Source organism: Mesocricetus auratus, unplaced genomic scaffold, assembly GCF_017639785.1.
Source record: "Mesocricetus auratus isolate SY011 unplaced genomic scaffold, BCM_Maur_2.0 Super-Scaffold_100010, whole genome shotgun sequence".
Taxonomy (NCBI): Eukaryota; Metazoa; Chordata; class Mammalia; order Rodentia; family Cricetidae; genus Mesocricetus; species Mesocricetus auratus.
Window position 1 is genome coordinate 17,770,180 of NW_024429194.1, and position 22,376 is coordinate 17,792,555.

The 22,376-nt window shown below is 46.0% G+C and overlaps 3 protein-coding genes across 3 annotated transcripts; all 3 read left to right on the forward strand.

Annotated features, from left to right (window-relative positions):
* Positions 1-314: 314 nt before the first annotated feature.
* LOC101825694 (olfactory receptor 6B2-like) lies at positions 315-1,253 on the forward strand. The gene has a single exon (XM_040752806.1). It carries the CDS (start codon positions 315-317, stop codon positions 1,251-1,253), a length of 939 nt encoding a protein of 312 aa, XP_040608740.1.
* A 7,454-nt stretch (positions 1,254-8,707) lies between these two features.
* On the forward strand, positions 8,708-9,643 carry LOC101832309 (olfactory receptor 6B2). The gene has a single exon (XM_005082191.3). It carries the CDS (start codon positions 8,708-8,710, stop codon positions 9,641-9,643), a length of 936 nt encoding a protein of 311 aa, XP_005082248.2.
* Positions 9,644-17,556: 7,913 nt separating this feature from the next.
* LOC121142679 (olfactory receptor 6B2-like) lies at positions 17,557-18,501 on the forward strand. Its single transcript, XM_040752807.1, has one exon. The coding sequence runs from the start codon at positions 17,557-17,559 to the stop codon at positions 18,499-18,501; it is 945 nt and encodes a 314-aa protein (XP_040608741.1).
* Positions 18,502-22,376: the final 3,875 nt, after the last annotated feature.

Consider the following 22,376-nt stretch of genomic DNA (forward strand, 5'->3'; position numbering starts at 1 on the left):
CATGGGTCACTTGCCTACAAAGCAGGCACAAGGAACCCACCACTCTCCCATGTTCAGAGGTTTGCCAGAGGGCTCCAGACTGCAAATTACAGTCTTGTCATCATTATGTATAGAGAGGAGTATAAAAATGTATTTCTGAGCCCAGTATCAGAGCCAAACCATCTGGCATTAAGAACTAACTACACTTGAGTATTTTTCTCCTTCCCTGGTGTTTGTAATAGACAGATGTGACACTGTCTGTGTGTCTGGTTGCCTATTTTCCATGCCAGCCATGCCTCTGCCAATGCCTGCTTGATTCTTTCAGGTACGGAAGGATGAGGGGAGAGAACATCACCAAGGTCAGTGCGTTCATCCTGCTGGGCTTCCCCACAGCCCCCAGGCTGCAGTACCTGCTCTTCCTCCTCTTCCTGCTCATCTACCTCTTTGTTCTGGTGGAGAACCTGGCCATCATCCTCACTGTCTGGAGCAGCGCCTCTCTCCACAGGCCCATGTACTACTTCCTGGGCATAATGTCCACCTTGGAGATCTGGTATGTTTGTGATATCATCCCCAAGATGCTGGACGGCTTCCTCCTGCAGAGGAAACACATCTCCTTCATTGGATGCATGACTCAGCTCTACTTCTTCAGTTCCCTGGTGTGCACAGAGTGTGTACTCCTGGCTTCCATGGCCTATGACCGCTATGTGGCCATCTGCCATCCCCTGCGCTACCAAGTCATCATGACCACGGGGCTGTGTGTCCAGCTCGTGACCTTCTCTTTTGCTAGTGGCTTCACTATCTCTGTGATTAAGGTCTACTTTATCTCCAGTGCCACCTTCTGTGGCTCCAATGTCTTGAACCACTTCTTCTGTGACATCTCCCCCATCCTCAAGCTGGCCTGCACCGGCTTCTCTACTGCAGAGCTGGTGGACTTCGTCCTGGCCTTCGTCATTCTGGTGTTCCCTCTTCTGGCCACCATTCTGTCCTATGGCCACATCACCCTGGCTGTGCTTCGTATCCCTTCGGCCACGGGACGGTGGAGGGCCTTCTCCACCTGTGCCTCCCACCTTACTGTGGTCACCATCTTCTATACAGCCTTGCTTTTCATGTATGTGAGGCCCCAGGCCATCGATACCCGGAGTTCCAACAAACTCATCTCTGTTCTGTACACAGTCCTCACACCCATCTTGAACCCCTTGATCTATTGTCTGAGGAACAAAGAGTTTAAAGATGCCTTAAGGAAGGCTTTGGGCTTGAGTCAAGCTCCATCATAGGAGGGAGGGGACCTTCTGATTCCAGAGCAACTCATGAGCATGCGACCTTGGCGATGCGGAGGTGGGAACCCTTGGCATTGCTGTAGCACTGGAGGTATTTAGAGCATCACTTTTTCCTTAGTAGACATAAAGGGCACTGTTTGTTAGTGATGCCATTCTGTCACCATCACCTTTCGTATGTGAGCAGAGCTGGACGTGGTAAAATTGAATGCATTTCCCACCCCTTTAACATTATCACCCACATTTCAGAAGACAGTAGGCCCTGCTGGGCCAGGACAGTGAGGTCTACAGTCTCAGTAGGTTTCGGTATGTGGAAGTGTGAAAATACTGAAACATGGCAAAACGAGCCCCAAGAGTCCCCAGAGTGCAGTGTGTCTGGGAACTGTGAGCATCCACAGACTTGTTATAACTCAGAGGGAATGATCTGTGACAGTTCTAGGGAACCAGCCTTAGCCTTTTCTCATCACAAATCTCTCCTTGCAGCCCTTCTTCTACTGAGAAAAAAAAAATAAAGTCTTTCTACTGCTTGAGTTGATTCCAGTAACCATCAAATGAGGACTATGCCTTCCTTAAGACCCACCCCCAGTGCCTGCTGTCTCTTAACCAACCAGAAGCCAGACTGGGTGTGAAGGCTTGTGAAGCACGGGCACATGCAGTTTCCTGGGACAAGAAGATAGAAAGGAAATCCACAGGAGCCGGTTGAGGAGAACCTGGGTGGTGTGGCTCCCACACTTTCAAGCAGGAGTCAGTGTGGTTTCCATTAAAACGGCAGAGAAGAAGAAAGGGCATCCAGATAAGCCCAGAAGCAGCAAAACTCGAAGGCAGGAAGCGGCAGAGCACAGAGATGATGATGGTGTAGAGTTTGGTGTTTGCAAATGAAAGAGATGCTGGGTCCCCGGCATGCACAAGGCTGGCCACTAAAGTTGGACCATTCCAACTAAAAGGGGCGCTCTGCATGGTGGAGAGACCGTGCAGGAGACGTTGGCCTTTTCTCGGAGGGATGAGCAGTGAACACGTGGGTGGGATTGGATTGTTGTTGGTTGCTGTTTACTCTTTTGGCTGGGGGCCCCTCAACTCAACTCCCAAACAAATCGCACACAGAGGCTTGTTCTTAGTTATGAGTGCCAAGGCTTGTTTCCTGCCAGCTTTTCTAAACAAATTATTCTGACTACCTTTTGCCTCTGGGCCTTTTCCTTTTCTTCTGATTATCTTCCTTTCACTCTTTCTCTGTGGCAGGCTGAATAGCCGGGTGGATGGCCCCTAGCTTCCTCCTCTCCTTGTTCTCTTCTTGCTCCCCCCTCTTCTCCCCAGATTTCTCCTTCTATTTATCCTCTCTGCCTGCCAGTCCCACCTATCCTTTCTCCTGCCTGATACTGACTGTTCAGTGATTTATTAGACCATCAGGTGTTTTAGACAAAGAATCACAACTTCACAGAGTTAAACAAATGCAGCATAAACAAAAGCAACACATCTTTATATCATTAAGCAACTGTTTCAGAGCATAAGCAAATGAAAATACACATTAAAATAACATTGTACAACATGGGTGGCCAGGGTTCAAGAGAGCATGGGCTTTTGGTGGGGAAAGCACAGAATAGGCTATGTCTCCTGTAAAATGTTGTCTATTAATATGTTATCCTTTTGTTGTTACTATGGTAACAAAAGTGATATGAAGAAGCTCCTTTTGTGTACACTGTCATCACACCCATCTTCAATAAATCAAGGTTTGTCCATCCTACACACTTTTCATAGAATATATGGAATGAAAGTATCCCTTGGGTCCTTCTAGTTGCTTTTTCTATTTCTTGATAAACTGTCAAGAGAAAAGCAGCTTATCAGGGAGGGTTTATTTGGCTCCCAGTTGAAGGTTACAATCCATCCTGATAGTGGAGTCCCAGTGGCAGGAACTTGAGGCAGGAACTGGTCACATTGCATTAGTAATCAAAACATAAGACGCAAACACTTGTATTCAGCCAGCTTTTTCCTCTTCATACAATCCAGGACTCACCCTGGGGAATGGTGCCGCCCACTTTCATTGTGACTCACATCACTGAACTAGTCAACTTAGTCTCTCACATGCATGTACACAGGCTAAATATCTCCTGACAGGTGTGCCTGGAGGCCTGCCCCCCAAACATTCTGGGTCCTTGATGATTAGCACTGAACACCACACTATCAGAATCAATCTACAGATTTAATATAATCCTCATCAAAATTCCAATACCATTCTTCATAGAGATGGAAAGAAATTTTGACATTCTTATGGATGACCAAAGCAACCCGGTGCAAAACGAATAATGTGGGATGGTGGCTACCACTGGCTTCAAGTTGTACAACAGAGCCACAGTAGCAAAGGAGCATGACACTGGAAAAAAAGGGACACAAGTCCACGGAGCAGAACAGAGGACCTGTGCAAAAACAAACAAACAAACCACACACACATTGGAGAAAAGACATATTCAACACATGGTTCTGGGGAAGCTGGATATTTACATGTAGAAGAATGTGGTTAGATCTCTATATGTCACCATACACAGACAGTAGCTTCAAGTGGATCAAAGATCTTCATCTAAGACCCAAAACTCTGAAACCATCTTGGTATAGAGAGAACGAAATAACCTAAACAACAAATTAGACAACCAAACAAATAAATCAGCTACTGAAATGAACAGACAGTTCTCAAAATATTGCACATGAATATAAACACATGAAAAAGTGTTCAATATAACCATTCACTAGAGAAATGATAGAATAGTGATCGGTAATGCTTTTTCCTCAGACTATTTTATATGTTGGCATCTCTTTGGAATTTTACCCCGCTATGAAGAAGAGACTCCATGCTTAGGTAATACTATCTCCGGATGCCTTCAGAATGTAACTCAGACATGAGTCTCTTGATTAAATACAGGTTCCCCAAGGTTGACAATCCTGGCTAGCTGTAAGAATAGTGTTTGGGGCATGTACAACATAAACAGTTTGCAATCCCTATAGTTAGCCAGAAGTCACCCAACTCACACCTTTGTCCTATCTCTGAAATCTGTGAATGGTATCTCACTTGGATTATCTGGTTGTCTTTAAATGCAATGACAATGGTCCTTACAAGGGGTATATAAGTATTTAACATCCCAAGAGGAAGAGGTGAGCATATAGTAAAACAAGGCTACCAAAGTCAGAAGCCACGAGAGCAGGGTGGGGGGAATAAAGAGACTGCTAATCCAGAAGATTGTGGGGAGCAAGGAAGTGGGGAAAGAGGGCAGAACAATGGAGGAAGAACAAACCATGGGGAAGAGCTTGGCTGAAACCCAGGGGGCTTTAAAATACAGGAGCTGAGGGAAGGGAGGAAGACAAGGGAGGGGACAGGAGAACTGAGATATGGGGAAGTGAGGCCTGAGGGAAGTAAGTGTGATGTATCCATCAACTCTTTCCAAGAGCATGAGATCCAAGGGCTCTTGACATGAGTCAAGATCTCCTGTGATATCCAGTACATCTTATGCTTTATGGTTCCTGGTTCCTGAGGACTCAGCAGAGCTACCTCTGTGTTTACCCATCCCCCTTCTTTCTCCTGCACACAGGCCTGGGTTCCCACCAACAACCAGCCTGGCTCTCAACACTAGCACTTGCATAATTGGAGCCCATGGCCACAGGTGACACATGAACATCAATGCAGTGCTTCTCCATTTGGGAGTGTAGCAGCCAGCCAGAGAGGCAAGTGTAGAGGTTATCTATGAAGCCAAGACACTTCTAGGGTTGACAGACATAGGCAGTAGCAGGGGCAGCCTGCCCCAGAGGCTCTGATCCAGCTCATTATCAGTGTTGGGCAGCTTTGTCAGCTGCAAGGGGGTAATTGGGCTCAGGAGACACTGGGCTCCAGCTAAAAAGCCATAACTGTTCTTCCCTCAATTGAAGAAGCCTATGTCCTAAGAATCTGTCTGAATCTCATCTGCTCACTGTGGTCAGCCTGGGAGTCAGCAGCCAGAAAGAGCCTCCTCCTTGTTCCCAAAGTCTGTCCAAGTGAGGCTTCCAGAGCCCCAGGTAGGATGAGTGCTTCTAGAGCCAGGATGGGATCATGCGGTATCTTCGGAGTATGTTGTATAATGTGATCATAGAAGAGCTATGTGTGCAGGGTGACTGAAACTTCATCAAACATGTCCACATTGAAGCTGGGGCAGGGTTCACCTCCACAGACACAGCACCCAGCCTGAAGGCTCAAAGTAATGAGTCAAAAGGTCTTGTATCTGTAAGTGCTATGCTGAGTGGTCATCTTTGGATACTGCAATGAATGTATATCGATGAGGCCTGTTTTGAGTAAGCATTGATGGGTGTTATGTTGACTAAGCATCAATATGCCCTGTGTGAGTATCATCTATGAGTACTGCGCCGAGTGTGTATGGGTGGGTAGTGTGTACTTAATCTGATGTATACATGTTCAGGATGTCTGTGCTAAGTGTATGTTAATGAGTCCTCTGCTGAGTAAACATTAGTGGGTAGTATGTTGAGTAAACATTAGTGGGTATTTTTGACTAAGCGTCAATGGGTGCTGTGTTGAATATGGAACTGTGAGAATTGTGTTGAGTGCATATTTGAGGTCAATGCTGCATGCATAGATTGGGTACTGTGCTGTGTCCTCCCCTCTAGCAGCACAGAGTCTTAGCATCCTCACGACACTGGGCTCATCAGAACATCTGCTCCCCACCATGACTAGGTCCTTGTCCACTGGTTCTCCCAGGTAGAATGGGAGTCTTTGAGCTCACGACTGCAGGCTGACAGGGTCAGGACCCTCTCCAGACTCCCAGGGCACCTCCAGTCTGCAGAAACCTTCCTTTTCTCTCTTGGCTTCTTGCATGGACCTGAATTTGAACTTTACCATGCAAGGGCATGCAGTCTGGGACACCTGGCAGACCTGACTTGTGGTGAGAGAATTCCTGGCTACTCATCAGAACCAGCGTACCCCCTCAGCCTCTACCAGAACCATGAAATCCAGCATGAAAATGCAGTCATCCTCAGAGCATCTCACCTGTGGGATAACCTATGTTCTGGTCCACTTCTCTCTTCAAGATCTCTGACGACCATAGCCTGGGTCTTAACAAAATAGACGTCTATTCCCTCACAATTAGGGGACCAGAAGTGCAAAATGAATGGGAATCTGGGGCAAGAAAGGACACAGGAAAAGAGAGGTGGGAGTTGCACTGTGTGGGTGAAGCTGTGAGTAACGTGCCCGCTCCACCCCATCCCTGACAGCCACTAGCCTTGAGGGAGATGAGCAAAAGGTCCAAAGGCTTCTGTAAGTCTATGATTCTGAAATAGAATGTTTGTGTGAAAGTGCACACAACCATGACCAAGATTCTGTTGAATGGAGGATGCAGCTCTGAAGGGACTCAGTTTGCAGACCAAGGCTTTATCCATCCCATTCATCCATTATTAATTATTCCACCTGCAGTGATTGGGAGTCACATCCTAACATGAACACAGTCTGTGGGCATGTGCAGTCCTGGATGGAGACAGGAGACACAGGACCTCCAGTCTATAGGCAATCCCTGTCTGTAGGAGAGTGGTGATGGCCCTCTACTGAGTACCTTACGTGCAATACAAAGCCCTCTGTGACCACTTAGCTGAAAAGATACACAGATACACCCTGGACCATGTCCAAGACCAGATATTCAGATCCCAAAGGCAGTAGCCTTTGCTGAACTGACTTAAAGGAGGAGGCTGCACAATGTCCTGGAGGGTGTTGGAACACTCGCTAGTATTTTATAGCAGGAACAGCTGCATTAATGGCATCATAAACAAACCTGTCTGTGAGAAATTGATTTCTAGAAGTTTTCTTGCAGTCAGCTGCTAGCTGATCCCTAGTTGGAGGGGATATAGCTTCAGAATCTGCCCACTTTGGAGGGTGGTTCTCTGGGAGGGTGTGAAGTTTCGATAGAGCCTTCTTTGATGTCTACGTGGTTTGGGGACAGCCAGACCTTATGCTGAAACTCACTATTCAGCTGTAGGGAATTTGCAAGCCTGCCCCGTGGATGTTCATTTGACCACCTCTGTGCCCCACTGGAATGCATGTCTGCTCCAGACACTCTTGGACTGTATCATTCCACTGAGCTCTACCTACCTTAGAGCCCCTGTCCAACTAATCAGTGCTTCTAGATCCCCATCCTATCCCCTGCTCCCTTGTGCCCATCTCTGGGTCCCCTGAAGTTATTCACTTCAAAAAAGGCAACACTCATCTTTGACCATTCAGCATGTACCCTATGCTAGTTTCTTTAATCCATGGTGCCAGCCTATTCTCACACATGCTGTTTAAAATCAGGGCATATGTGTCACCACGCAGTCCCAGATTCACTTTAGTTTCTATCATCAGGACCAAGGCACGTCCTGTGAATTACCCTGATTCTTTCCCACCTACCTGCCAATACAAAAAGCCAAGACCAGGAGATAGCAGCAGCACTTACCACATAGGTGGTCGGGTGTACCCACACTGTCCCCACAACTCCATCTTTAGATGTACTCACTTAAGCCAATGCTCTTGGACACATCTAGCTATGGGACACCCCTCCTTGAATCTAAAAAAGAGGCCTATACCCCATCTCCTTCTCCAGATATCTATTCTGTGTCCTCCGAGATTGCAATCAAGGTCCTGAAGCAGATCGTTCATCTATTTTGAGACCAACCTTCCCTCTGTGACTTCAGGAATTGCCCTAGACCTCCTCAGGCCTCAGTTTCCAAATGTTCAAGTTAAGCTGGTTTTCCAGCCACCTCTATAGGCAGAGGCCAAGGAAAACAGTCAACAACATGGGGAATGTGTGTAATGGAGTGTGAGCAAACATGTCTGTTTCCTTCTAAGGTGTGTGTGTGTGTGTGTGTGCGTGTGCACTTATGTGTTCATGCCAATTGGGTGGTAGCAAAGTAATCACACTAGCCAGTCAACGCTGGAGATCTCACTTAGTCTCATCAGCCCCCAGGGCCTATGCCATTATACTCATGCCTTCTGGAACGTGAGGGCATGACACCAACTATACTCACCAAAAAGAAGGAAGGCCACATCCTCATCAGTACTCACTCACACTTTCAGGGTGGGAACATGGAATAAGGATTGAGGTAAAGCACCTTCTATATTTCTGGATCCAGGGTAGTGGGTAGGGGTCCATCAATAGGAGGCATGAACCTCCTATATGTTGAGACATATAGCGCTCCAGACTGGGACCATGTGGACAGCATAGACATCTTACATCCTGAACACTTAACCTCAGCATTTCCAGTCCATGTTCCCCTCGTCACTATGCACCAAACACAAGCGCACAGGTCTTCCCAGTGTGAGATCTAGCAGGAGAAGGAGTTCCTTTCCCTGCTGCTCACAGGAACCAGGGGTGTTCTCCTTCTTGCAGCTGGGGTGACTGCCTGCTCCCTCTCCTCCCCTCAGCTGACACTTGGTCCTGTTGATCTTTTGCAGGTGCGGAAGGATGAGGGGAGAGAACATCACCAAGGTCAGCGCGTTCATCCTGCTGGGCTTCCCCACAGCCCCCAGGCTGCAGTACCTGCTCTTCCTCCTCTTCCTGCTCGCCTACCTCTTTGTGCTGACGGAGAACCTGGCCATCATCCTCACTGTCTGGAGCAGCACCTCTCTCCACAGGCCCATGTACTACTTCCTGGGCTCCTTGTCTTTCCTAGAGATCTGGTATGTGTCAGACATCATCCCTAAGATGCTGGACGGCTTCCTCCTGCAGAGGAAACACATCTCCTTCATTGGATGCATGACTCAGCTCTACTTCTTCATCTCCCTGGTGTGCACAGAGTGTGTACTCCTGGCTTCCATGGCCTATGACCGCTATGTGGCCATCTGCCATCCCCTGCGCTACCAAGTCATCATGACCACGGGGCTGTGTGTCCAGCTCGTGGCCTTTTCCTTTGCGAGTGCATTCACAGTCTCTGTGATCAAGGTCTACTTTATCTCCAGTGCCACCTTCTGTGGCTCCAATGTCTTGAACCACTTCTTCTGTGACATCTCCCCCATCCTCAAGCTGGCCTGCACCGGTTTCTCTACTGCAGAGCTGGTGGACTTCGTCCTGGCCTTCATCATTCTGGTGTTCCCTCTCCTGGCCACCATTCTGTCCTATGGCCACATCACCCTGGCTGTGCTTCGTATCCCTTCGGCCACGGGAAGGTGGAGGGCCTTCTCCACCTGTGCCTCCCACCTCACTGTGGTCACTTTCTTCTACGTGGCCATGCTTTTTATATACGTGAGGCCCCAGGCCATCGATACCCGGAGCTCCAACAAGCTCATCTCTGCTGTGTACACTGTCCTCACACCCATCTTAAACCCCTTGATCTATTGCTTAAGGAACAAAGAGTTTAAGGATGCTGTAAGAAGGACCCTGGGATTGGGTCACACTCTATAGTAGAACATTGCATGTTCTAGAATCGAATTTGTCATGAAAAGTCTCCTGTATAGCACCTAATGTTCTTTAATTTTTTTTGTAAAATTTAGCGCTAACACAGAGCTACAGTAATAAGACTTCATCCAAATATGATTTCTCAGTGTAGACTCAGGTAACTAGCTCCTAAGTAGACCAGGGATTAGAGTTCAGCCTTCATGAGCCTCTGCCTCGGGAGAACCACTATGAGTGTTTCTAGATAGTAACCTGGGTGTTTGAAGGTTTTATGAATGTCATCATGAAGCACTTATACTTTGATGTTCTGCTTTGGCTCAGCATCATGTGTTTGAGTCTTCCTGTCTTTGTGTGTAGTGATGATTCATAAGTTGTTGCTCAATAGTATTCACGTATATATAGTCATGCACTCATGTGTTTGTTATTGGCTGGCAGTATTGTGGCTACTGTATAGGATGGGTAAAGCTGCTATGTGCAATCCAGGTAGTATTTTGTACTGATATCCATGCAGTTTGGAGAGCTACTCAGAACAGTATCTAGGCTAGACTGAGTTACATATAAGAACCTGATGAAGCACAAGGTATGTGTATGGCCATGTTTAGAAGAAACAGAAAAAATGTTTTCTAAACCATATGTACCAGTTTTACTCCCATTAGCAGTATAGGAAAATCCCAATGGTTTCATACCCTGTCTACAAGGTAGCATTGCACATATGTTTCAGTTCAGCCCTCCTTCTGTGCTCCAAAGTTATCTTAAGTTGACTTAAATCTTCAAATATCCTATTTCCTAGTTTCTTTCCATGTTGCTGTGATAAAACACTTTGAGGAAAATAGGGTTGTCTTGCTCATAATTGCAGGATACAATCCACCAAGGAGTCTAGGTGGCAGAGACAGGAAGCAGCTAGTCCCTCCCACTGTCCAGAGCACATAAAGGAGTGTGTCTGTGTGTGTGTGTGTGTGTGTTTGTATTCATCTTATTTTTACCTTTTTATAGTTTAGGATCCAAACATAGGACATGACCACAACTCAACCTGATCAAGAGAACCCCTAACAAGACTCCCATTAGGTGATTCAACTTGTATCAAGTTAGCAATTGAAATTAACCATTACATTCATCAAAGGGCAGTTCAATAGTTTACATCCATTAGTGGGCGGACACCCCACATGAAATGCCGACTGTCTTCCTATGGTGAAGGGTCTCACATACCCAACATTGCTTAAGTGCTATGCTAGTATGTTGGGAACAGTCACCATTCGTTCTATAACCTGGATGATTTTCCTGTTTTCAAGCTTCACAGAGTTGGGCTTTTAACAAACAAACAAACAAAAAAAAAAGGTTTCTAGAGCTCAGGGATGAACACGCATTGGGCCCTCTGTGAGGCCGTGCTTACACATCCTTTCAGACAGCAATTTTCTTTTTTTTCCACATCAGGGGCACCCATTCTGCTTATTAAGGTTCTTTCTGAGGAACTTGGAACAGAGCAGAGGGAAGAACCAGGTCACTTCTCATCTATATCATCCCTGGCAGACGCAGCAAAATGTCCTGCCTGGATGTGGACTGACACATGTAGTTTCATCTCAACGGTGGCAAGGTGACGCTGATACAAAGGAAAAGAGTTTGTCGCCCCGCACCTAAGAAGTTCTGTGCTTCCCTTGTATGTCCAGATTCCCCCACAACTGTAAATGTGCATCAGGACTCGATGTTTGTCCTGAAGGAATATGGCAAATGCGGTGCGGGAAGCGACACAGCTGCGTCCACGGTGCCAGAAGTGACACAGCTGCTTCCGCGGTGCGGAAGCGACACAGCTGCGTCCGCGGGGGTCCTGAAAGGATTCCCTTTGCTGCTAACTTGCCTGGGGCTTGGGCGTCTGATCTGCCTGGCAGCCTCCTTCTGAGTCTTTGGCACCGGCGTTACCACAGGAAAGCATAGCTGAGAACTGTCCAGTAGAGCATCCCACAGAGCAACGCCATGGCCTCCGCTTCCAATCCTACACTTGCTGAGCCGATGGCTTCTCCATTCATCAGGAAGTGGTAAGAGGCAGTGTCCAGCTGGCTGCTGTGTCTTAGACAAAGTCTCCTTGGATACTTTCCACTCATGGATTTCTTTATGTGAGAAATTTTACACGACCTTCAGAACATAGGTATTTTAAAATAAATTCACTTATGCTTTATATCACCAAATAATGGATATAAAGCATAAGTAAATTTATGTTTTTAAAATCTTCGGATAGAAGAATGTCCCTGTTTATTAAAGGTAAATTAGACTTGTGTATTTAACCACATGAATGTGCTTATTTATTTTTACATGAGGAATAAAATAATGGCTGAATATTTGATAATGAAGGACATAGAGAATTCTTCAGTTGATTGATATTTTCATTTTATAATTGCCAATGCTGAGATTGCAGCTTCATATAAATAAGTAGTACAAACATACATTTAGCACCATTCCACAAACTGTTGGAAATTCTTGCTCTCAAGACAAAATCAATTGAGCGCTTTCTCATGAAGCTCAAATTGGTGACTCAAACATCAATTTTTATAAATAAAGCAGTTGAACTCAATACAACACAAATATAACACTAATTTGATTCTTCTATGCTGATGAATGTCAGTAGAAATATTTGTGTTCCATAATTGAAACATTACAGCTCTAAAAGCCGAAAAGTATGCCCTTGCAGTAAAAAACAAAAATAAAAACAAAAACATGCAGTTCATAACATAGGGTAGTCTGGAATCCGAGCCTGGGGTGCCAGGCAGAGTTCTTTGGTGTTATGTGGCATGAGGGTATACATGGTATTCATGTTGTGTTCCGAGGAAGACCGCAGTGAGGCCACATTGATGCAACCCAGCCAGAGCTGGTGGCCACTCTATGTGTCATTGTTCCTTAATTTGTGGTTAATTCTTCGTCATGCATGTTCAGGAACCATTTAGTATTGCGAAATCTTTCATGATCTCCATGTTTGGTTGTAGAAGTTTGTCTCACGGTTGAGAATGGAAGAAGTCTACAAGATGAAAAACACTGGTTTCAGTTGGAGAGTGGGGCAACCGGATGGCCAGGCCTGTGGGGAGGCAACAAAGAAAGACCACAGGCTCCTCAGGCTAAAGGGCAGGAGTAGCCTGCTCCACAAGTCCTCATCCAGCTCATTACCAGTGTGGGCAGGTTCATCAGCTGCAAGGGGGTAATTGGGCCCAGGAGACACTTGGCTCCAGCTAAAAAGCCGTACCTATTCCTTCCCTCACTTGAGGAGCCCATGTCCTTAGAATCTGTCTGAGTCTCATCTGGTCACTGTGGAGTCAGCAGCCAGGAACAGCCTTGTTGCCAAAGTCTGTCCAAGTGAGGCTACCAGATCCCCAGGTAGTATGAGTGCTTCTCGAGTCAGGATGGATCATGCTGTCTTCAGAATATGTTGTATAATGTGATCATAGAAGAGCTACGTGTGCAGGGTGACTGAAACTTCATCAGACGTGTCCACATTGAGGCTGGGGCGGGTTCACCTCCACAGACACAGCACCCAGCCTGAAGGCTCACAGTACTGAATCAAAAGGTCATTCATCTGTAAGTGCTATGCTGAGTGGTCATCTTTGGATACTGCAATGAGTGTATATTGATGAGTTCTGTGTTAAGTAAGCATTATGTTGACTAAGCATTGATTTGCCCTGTGTGAGTATCATCTATGAGTACTGTGCCTAGTGTGTATGGGTGGATAGTGTACTTAATCTGATGTATACATGTTCAGGATTTCTGTGCTAAGTGTATGTTGATGAGTCCTCTGCTGAGTAAACATTAGTGGGTAGTATGTTGAGTAAACATTAGTGGGTATTTTTGACTAAGCGTCAATGGGTGCTGTGTTGAGTATGGAACTGTGAGAATTGTGTTGAGTGCATATTTGAGGTCAATGCTGCATGCATAGATTGGGTACTGTGCTGTGTCCTCCCCTCTAGCAGCACAGAGTCTTAGCATCCTCACGACACTGGGCTCATCAGAACATCTGCTCCCCACCATGACTAGGTCCTTGTCCACTGGTTCTCCCAGGTAGAATGGGAGTCTTTGAGCTCACGACTGCAGGCTGACAGGGTCAGGACCCTCTCCTGACTCCCAGGGCAACCCCAGTCTGCAGAAACTTTCTTTCCTCTCTTGGGTTTTTGCATGTTCCTGAATTTGAACTCTACCATGCAAGGGCACTCAGTCTGGGGCACCGTGCAGACTAGCTTGTGATGAGAAAACCTCTGACTCCTTATCAGAACCCATGTGGCCCTCCAGCCTCCACAAGAACCTGAAACCCAGCATGAAAATGCATTCTTAAACAGTGGAGACCTCAGATCAGTTGGAACATGGGAGCCAACAGATGACAGACATGTAAAGTGTGTGCAGTCATGAGCAAATACCTGGGCCCACCCCCTCATCCTGATAGCATGTTCTATTACCCAGACCATTAGCCTTGAGGGAACTGAACAGGAGGTTCATGGTCTGTCCATCTGAAATGGTTCCAAAATAGAAAGTCTGTTTGAAAGAACCCATAGCCATGGCCAAGGAACAGATGAAGAGGAGTATGCAGCTCTCAGGTGCTCAACTGGCAGACTGAGATTCTGTCCATTCCATCGTCCATCATTAATTAGCTCATTCACAGTGATCAGGAGCCGTGTCCCAATGATACGCATGATCCGTGTGGCTTGCACCATTCTGGAGACACAGCAATACCAGGCAAAGCCAATGAAATGCCAAGGACTCCTCTAGGAGCTCCAAAGCCATTTGTGGTCACTCAGCCAGGGAAGGACACAACCTGGTTCTGGATGATGTCCAGCACCAGGTGTTGAGATTGCAATGGCAGGGCCATTACTGGCTTAGCTTAAGAGGTGTGTGCTGGGTGACACACTGGAGGACATTGTAAGTGCTGCAGAGGACGATGCTCAGCACTTAACCACACACTAGCATTTTAATGGCATGAAAGTTTTGTTACCTTGGGATAACTCACAGCTGTGGCAAGTTTGGGTCTTCTTACAGAGTATCTACCTTTGGTGCAGGAATCCCCATCCCAAGTGCAAACTTGCCCTGTGCCATGTCTTTCCTAGCGGTTTCTTTTTTTCATCCCAGAACCTCTCTGTGGATCCCAGGCTTGCTGAGCCAACCTTACAGACAGCCACCCAAGTATTCACAGCACAGCCACCCAAGTAGAGATGCTCCTAGACACCGGGCAGCCACAGGGCCCTCTCTACACTTCCCATCACTGCAATGTCCTGGGTATGCTAAACAGCTCAGCTCGCCTGAGTCTCTTCTCCTCTCTCTCTGCTGCCAGGATCCACAGGACTACCAGAGGACTAGAGCCTGTGACTTAAAACCACAGACATTTATTCTTTCAACATTTTGGGGACCAGACTTTCAAAGTCAAAGTGTGGCAGGGCTGTTCTCCCACCTGACCTCTCTGGAGAATCCTCTATGCCTCTTCCTGTGCCTGGTGCCTTGAGGGATCCTCATTCCTACAGCTGCATGGCTTCAACATCTGCCTGGATTTTCATGTGACTGTCCCTCCATAGATGTCTACTCTTTGCTATCTTTCAGAAAGTCATTGTCATTGGATTTAAGGTCCACCAAAAAGGAGGTCAGAAATTAGCGAAATCTGAGTCTGCATGCTATGATAGCCAACACGAAGTAGAAGACCCCCATTATACTGAAGGTTCAAAACCCCCTTACTGGGGCTCCAATAGCAAAACCTTCCCAGGAGACACTGCCCCTCCCCAGCAAACCACTGGTGTCAACTGGACACCTAAGTATTTATTTTCATGATGTTTTCTTCCTTTTCAAACCAGAATTCTAGGGCTAGAATTCCAGTGCCACAGGGAGCACCCTGAAAAATGCTTCCCCAGACTTACTTTACCCATAGCCTGCAAGTTTGTAGCTGGTAAGCTATCAGCACTGGCATAGTATCAGCAGCCTGGGCAAGCACATGTCCACCGCTCTAGTCTACCTTCAGAGTTGATGTCTATGGCATCTTAAGTGCTGTAGCATGGCTGCGTAAACACACAAGCCTTACCGTGAGGTGCTGCGATCATTCATGGACAACTAAACAGAAGTGGCTCAGGCTGAGCAAGTACAGCTATCAACTGGTGGTAGCGGAAAAAGCAGGAGAGCAGACTCAGTCACTGTCCCAGAGGCCTGCAGACACAATGGGATAGGAAAGCTGCCAGCCTGCAGCTAGGGAATGCAAGAACGGTGCTGTTCAGCAGCGCCATGATTAGCCCTACACAGTTTTCTACACTAGAGTTCACGGGTGTCTTGGATGTTTGTGAGAAAAAAGTCTGCCTGTTTGGTGTTTCTCTGCTATCTGCAAGAACTGTCTGTGGCTGTGGGGACCTGTCCTATGCCTATACCCATCCTCCTAAATGAACAGTGGCCTTGACTCTAGGTTCTCCGTGAGCTCATGGGTGTTGGCTCAGGATCCCTAGTTGGAGGGGCCATGGCTCCTGACATCTCTCTTGCCTACCAGTTCTCCAGGATCCTGAGCAGCCTCTGTATCCTTTAGTTTGGGGTCAGCTTGGTTGCCCGATATCCAGACCTTGTTCCAAAGCTTTCTGTCTGAGCTGCAGGAATCCTGGAGACTTGCACCATGTGATGTGCATTCATGTGACTGCCTCTATGTCTGCTCACTGTCCTCCCTGAGTAAGGCCTGCTCTGGAACCTTTGTCCAATTCTATCAGTGCTTCTGAGACCCGCATCTATTCCTGTTCCCAGGAGCGGAACAGCTTCTGTGAGTGGCCATACTCAGCCCTGGCTTCCTTTGTTTCTCTTTATTGTTGGAGTTGCAATGGGCCAGCATGTCTCATGGGTCTCTGGCTGCACCTCAGATTTCTGTCCCCACAGCTCCATCCTGCCCTGTCCTCACCTCCACCCAGTGTTTGTGGTCACACCACGAGGTCTTCCTGACTCAGTCTGCATGGGGTGCTGAACCATCTCCCTCTCCACCTCCCCAAGCTGTGTCCTTCACACCTGCAGTTGTGGCCCTGAGGGTACTGCTTTTCATCCGCTGAGAGATTCTCTGCCCACTAACTGCTCCCAGGGCCTTTCCTGGACCTCCTTTGGTCCCAGTTTCTCTATGTTCCAATTAAGTCGGCTTCCCACCCCTGTATTCAAAGTAATCCAGCTTCCTATGGGCTACTGTAGTCTGTAGCCAGGAAAGGCAGTGATGCCATTATCAACATGGGGAGGGTCAGGATGTGAGAGCAGATGTGTGTGTGTGTGTACGCGTGGGGTGCGCTGGGTGGAGCTGGGCACAGGGATCCCTGGAGATCTCACTGAGTCGTAGCGCCCTAGCCATTACACTCATTCCTCCAGCAAGGCAGGAGCATAGTCCCCTCTATCCTCTTACTTCCAGACCAAGGAGCATGGACCTGTCTATAGTCACCCCTGCAGGGTACCACACCGCCCTGTCTGTCCTGGCTTTCTCCACAGTAAACATTTATGACTAAAGCAGAGCAGAGCAAACATCAGCCTTGGCACCTCTGATTCAAGGGAAAATAATATAAAATAAGCATTATCATCCTTGACATGATTGAAGAGAGGGTGGATGCTGATGTTGTCTGGCAAAACCATTGCATGCCCTTCCTAGAATATAGAACCCAAGCACCAGCAGCACAGCAAAGAACCCCACTCTGAACCCAACTACTCTCCCCAAGGGCCATGTAGGCTTCCTACATCTTAAACATCTATCCTCAGCAGTTCCCCTCTTGCCTGTCCCCTCGTCACTATGCACCAAACACAAGCGCACAGGTCTTCCCAGTGTGAGATCTGGCAGGAGAAGGAGTTCCTTTCCCTGCTGCTCACAGGAACCAGGGGTGTTCTCCTTCTTGCAGCTGGGGTGACTGCCTGCTCCCTCTCCTCCCCTCAGCTGACACTTGGTCCTGTTGATCTTTTGCAGGTGCGGAAGGATGAGGGGAGAGAACATCACCAAGGTCAGCGCGTTCATCCTGCTGGGCTTCCCCACAGCCCCCAGGCTGCAGTACCTGCTCTTCCTCCTCTTCCTGCTCGCCTACCTCTTTGTGCTGACGGAGAACCTGGCCATCATCCTCACTGTCTGGAGCAGCGCCTCTCTCCACAGGCCCATGTACTACTTCCTGGGCTCCTTGTCTTTCCTAGAGATCTGGTATGTGTCAGACATCATCCCTAAGATGCTGGACGGCTTCCTCCTGCAGAGGAAACACATCTCCTTCATTGGATGCATGACTCAGCTCTACTTCTTCAGTTCCCTGGTGTGCACAGAGTGTGTACTCCTGGCTTCCATGGCCTATGACCGCTATGTGGCCATCTGCCATCCCCTGCGCTACCAAGTCATCATGACCACGGGGCTGTGTGTCCAGCTCGTGGCCTTCTCTTTTGCTAGTGGCTTCACTATCTCTGTGATCAAGGTCTACTTTATCTCCAGTGCTACCTTCTGTGGCTCCAATGTCTTGAACCACTTTTTCTGTGACATCTCCCCCATCCTCAAGCTGGCCTGCACCGACTTCTCTACTGCAGAGCTGGTGGACTTCGTCCTGGCCTTCATCATTCTGGTGTTCCCTCTCCTGGCCACCATTCTGTCCTATGGCCACATCACCCTGGCTGTGCTTCGTATCCCTTCGGCCACGGGAAGGTGGAGGGCCTTCTCCACCTGTGCCTCCCACCTTACTGTGGTCACCTTCTTCTACATGGCCATGATCTTCATGTATGTGAGGCCCCAGGCCATTGATAGCCGGAGCTCCAACAAGCTCATCTCTGCTGTGTACACTGTCCTCACACCCATGATGAATCCTTTGATCTACTGTCTGAGGAACACTGAATTTAAGGATGCTGTGAGAAGGACCCTGGGATTGGGCACTACTCTCAGTAGACATTAAGTCCTCTCAAGTGTAATGCAAATAAAACCTCTCATCCTAATACTATTATTTTTCATGAAATTTAACACTGTAAAACTACCCACAGTCATGAGGCTTCATCCAAATATGTTTTGTGAGTGTGGACTCTGGGCACGCACTAGAGTCCAGCCCTAGTTACCCTCTCTGCTTCAAGAGAACTACTATGCTGGTTTCTAATGCCAGAATAACCTGGGTGTTTTGAGTTTCATTAATGTGGTCATGAAATGCTTACATTTCATGTCCTGCTTTGGCTCAACTGTATGTGTCTTCCTCTCTTGCATGTAGTGATGATTCATGCACTGTTGCTTGGTAATCTTCACATGTGCATCAGCATGTAGTCCTGTGTATTGCTATTGGATGACAGTATTATGGATACTGTCTAGGATGTGTGATGCTTCTATATACAATCCAGAGTATTTTATTGATAGTCATGCAGTTTAGTGAGATACACAGAGCTGTATCTAGGCTAGACATAGGTAACATAGGATGCATGTTTCTATAACTGCTGCAACATAAGATATGTGCATGGCCAGGTTTAGTAGAAACTATTTTCAAAACTTTATGTACCATCTTTATTCCCATTAGCAATACAGGAGAATACCAGAGGTTCTGAATCATGGCCAACATGTAGTGTTGTTTCTGCTTCAATTCAGCCTTTTTTCTGGGCTCCAAAGGTCCCTTACAGTGACTTTAATCTGTGTTTTCCAAGTGCAAATGGTGTTCTGCATATACTGACTTGAGTGTCTCACTGTCCATTTGGATGTGACTTTCCTGGTGAGCTGTCCACATCTTCTGCCCATTTTTATATTGGTTTCTTTTCTTATTGGGCTTCTTATAACATCTGGATCTGAGCTTCCTGTCAGATCTGAGCCCTTGGATGCAAAAAGCTTCCAGTTTATTATATGATCTGTTCTGGTGTGTCTTACAATGAGAAGTCCTTCATTTTCATGTCTAACTTGTACAATTACGTTTATAGAGATTTTATATTTAAGAAATGTTTGCTTTCCCTACGTTCATGAAAATTTCTTCAGTGGCATTCTCAAAGCTTTGTTTTTTAAATGTTTACATTTTTAATCTATCTGAAACTGAAAACAGTTTCCATTAGAACCTGAAATTGGTCTACCACTCATCCATTGTTTGAAAGGTCACGCTCTTCCCTAGGCAGTGTCACCATCTAATAAAACAAATCACTGAAAGCATAGATCATTGTGCTTTAGACTCCAGCCTGCTCTTTTGTATACCTGGTTTTGGGAGCCAGACCCATTCAAGACTTTCTCAGAGGCTGCGATGAAAGAACAAAGGAAATGTTAGCTCTGTGTCCTTGTACAAGAGTGGACTTCACAAGGATGATCTGGGACACAAGTCAGTGCCTCAAAGGATTCATGGTTGTGGTTTATGGAGAAGCAATCTCTTCTCCCGGGGCTGTGTTTATCAGTCCTAAAGCAGTTGTGTCTGAAGGATCATGTGTTCTCTTGCCAACATGGTCTGATTTAGCTCTGTTGACCTTGGCCACATCTCCCCCTGAAAATAGTATATAAGATGCCGTATTTCTTAATAAACTTGCTTGGCAAAAGTCATCAGCTTATGAAAACCCCAGCTATTGTTTTATCTTCTTCTACCCTCCCCCTCTGCCACTGTCTCCTGGTGCTTCTCCCTCAGGACCCTGTCATGAAGAGGGACCTGGTCCAGCATGCCCTCCATTCATGTGCTTCTATTCTAGGTGGTCTTGGTTTCTCTTAGGTCTTCCCGGAAGGAGTTACACATCTAAGAATCTGACTGTCAGTGTCAACAAAAGAAAAGCTTGCAGGTTTTTATTTGCGGGATTGTGTTGAATCTACAGATTAATTTGAAGACAATGTTATTGTCACAAATTTGAGATTTTAATAAGAAAATAATGAGCACCTGTCTTCTGTTACAATTTCTTTATTATCCTGCACACAATGTAATTTCATGCCTTCTTTTAGAGATAATGGCAATTTACATAATGTTGCAAAGACATAAACCAGGGAGTCCCATGTGGCCCTGGCCTCTAAGTTGTTCTTCCTGTCATTCAACACATAATATAATATAAATGGAAACCACACCACTTGACCTCTGGAATGTGCCATCATGCCAGTTCCTGGATTATTTCTAATGTGAATTTAGCTACTTATATATTCTAGAAACAGGTCTGTTGTCAATACATGGCTTGGAAATATTTTCTCTACTTGTAGTTTGTCCTCTCAACATCTTAAGGTCTCATGAAGCAGACATTTCTGGATTTGATAAAGTCTAGTTAACCATTTTGAATTATGCTTTTGATATCAAGCCAAAAATTATTTCCCTAGTCCTAGGCTCAAAATCTTTCTATTTTTCCTAAATGCTTTGTAATTTTACATACTACATTCAAATACACGCTCCATTTTGAGATTTTAGGCTCTTTCTTTCTTTCTTTCTTTCTTTCTTTCTTTTTGGTGTTAAGGTTAGTGAAGGTTTATTTGCTTCCCCCATGGCTAGCCAAATCACTCTCACACCATCTGCCACGGGACTGTGTTTGCACCATTGCAGAAAGAGCTGAGACTATGTGCTGGTTCATTTGTGGCAGTTCTCTCTGCTTCATTGGTTCTTGTTCTGGGAACACCACAGCCTCCATAAACCACTGCACATTCTTGATTTATAGCAACATGTAGTGAAGCCCAACAGTGGAAGAGTAGTTCCCCTGACTTTATTCTTCTTTTTCAATTCGTTGTGGCTAATCTAGCGTCCTTACACTTCTATAATGTTAAAAGGTTTGTCTCTACCCATTCAAATGTCCTTGTGGAGGATTTAGTGGTAACTCCATTAAACCTATAGATCGGTTTGGGGAAAATCGACATTATGTATTTCTTCTGATCTGTGATATATATGCCTCTCCATTTTTTGAGGGCTTCTTTGATTTCTGAAATCAGCATTTTATATGTTGCAGCCTACAAATATGTGATATTTACACTCAAGTATTACAGTTTACTTAGATCAAGAATAAACTGAAGCCGGGCGGTGGTGGCGCACGCCTTTAATCCCAGCACTCGGGAGGCAGAGGCAGGTGGATCTCTGTGAGTTCGAGGCCGGGCTGGACCGACAGCCTCCAAAACAAAACAGAGAAACCCTGTCTCGTAAAACCAAAAAAAAAAAAAAGAATAAATTGAATTTCATCTGTTCTTCAGCTCTGGCTTATATAATGTTAGTACATAGAATACTGTCATTCTATGTACATTTTTTATGTGTACTGCACAACCCAACTGAACTGAACTTACTTGTTCATTCAAGGAGATTTTCTGTCATCTCTTTTGGGGTTTCTGAGTAAAATAATATCATCTACAGATAGTTTATTTCTATTTTTCCTATATGTATTCCATTTATATCTTTTGTAATACTATATGAGTTAGGGCTTTCATTGTTTTGCTGAGGAAAGTGTGGGGGAAGCAGAAGGCCTTGCTTTTTATTCAAAAGACAAATCTCATTCTTCCTCTACTTGAGGTTATCTCTAGGGTTTTGTGGGCATTCTTTCTGAAGATGAGTAGGTGCCCTATAGTCCTTGTTTGAACACATGTGCTCTTTTGTTATAAATCAGTATTTGTCTTTGTCCAATGCTTTTATCAGACACACTGATCACATGTATTTCTTTTGTTCTGTTTTTACATTAGTGGATTTTTAAACATCACATGGCTTTGCATCCTTTGACTACATCACATTTGTTGGGGTTGTGCTCATTTTATACATCGCGGGATTCATTTTGCTACTGTTTTCTTGAGAATTTTCCTGTATACATTCATAAGATATTGATCTATGGGGGTCTTTGTAGGCATTTTGGTCGGATCAGATGAGACAGATATTCTGGC

Coding starts and splice junctions, on each gene's coding strand:
- LOC101832309 (XM_005082191.3), top strand. CDS start 8,708: ATGAGGGGAGAGAACATCACCAAGGTCAGCGCGTTCATCCTGCTGGGC.
- LOC121142679 (XM_040752807.1), top strand. CDS start 17,557: ATGAGGGGAGAGAACATCACCAAGGTCAGCGCGTTCATCCTGCTGGGC.
- LOC101825694 (XM_040752806.1), top strand. CDS start 315: ATGAGGGGAGAGAACATCACCAAGGTCAGTGCGTTCATCCTGCTGGGC.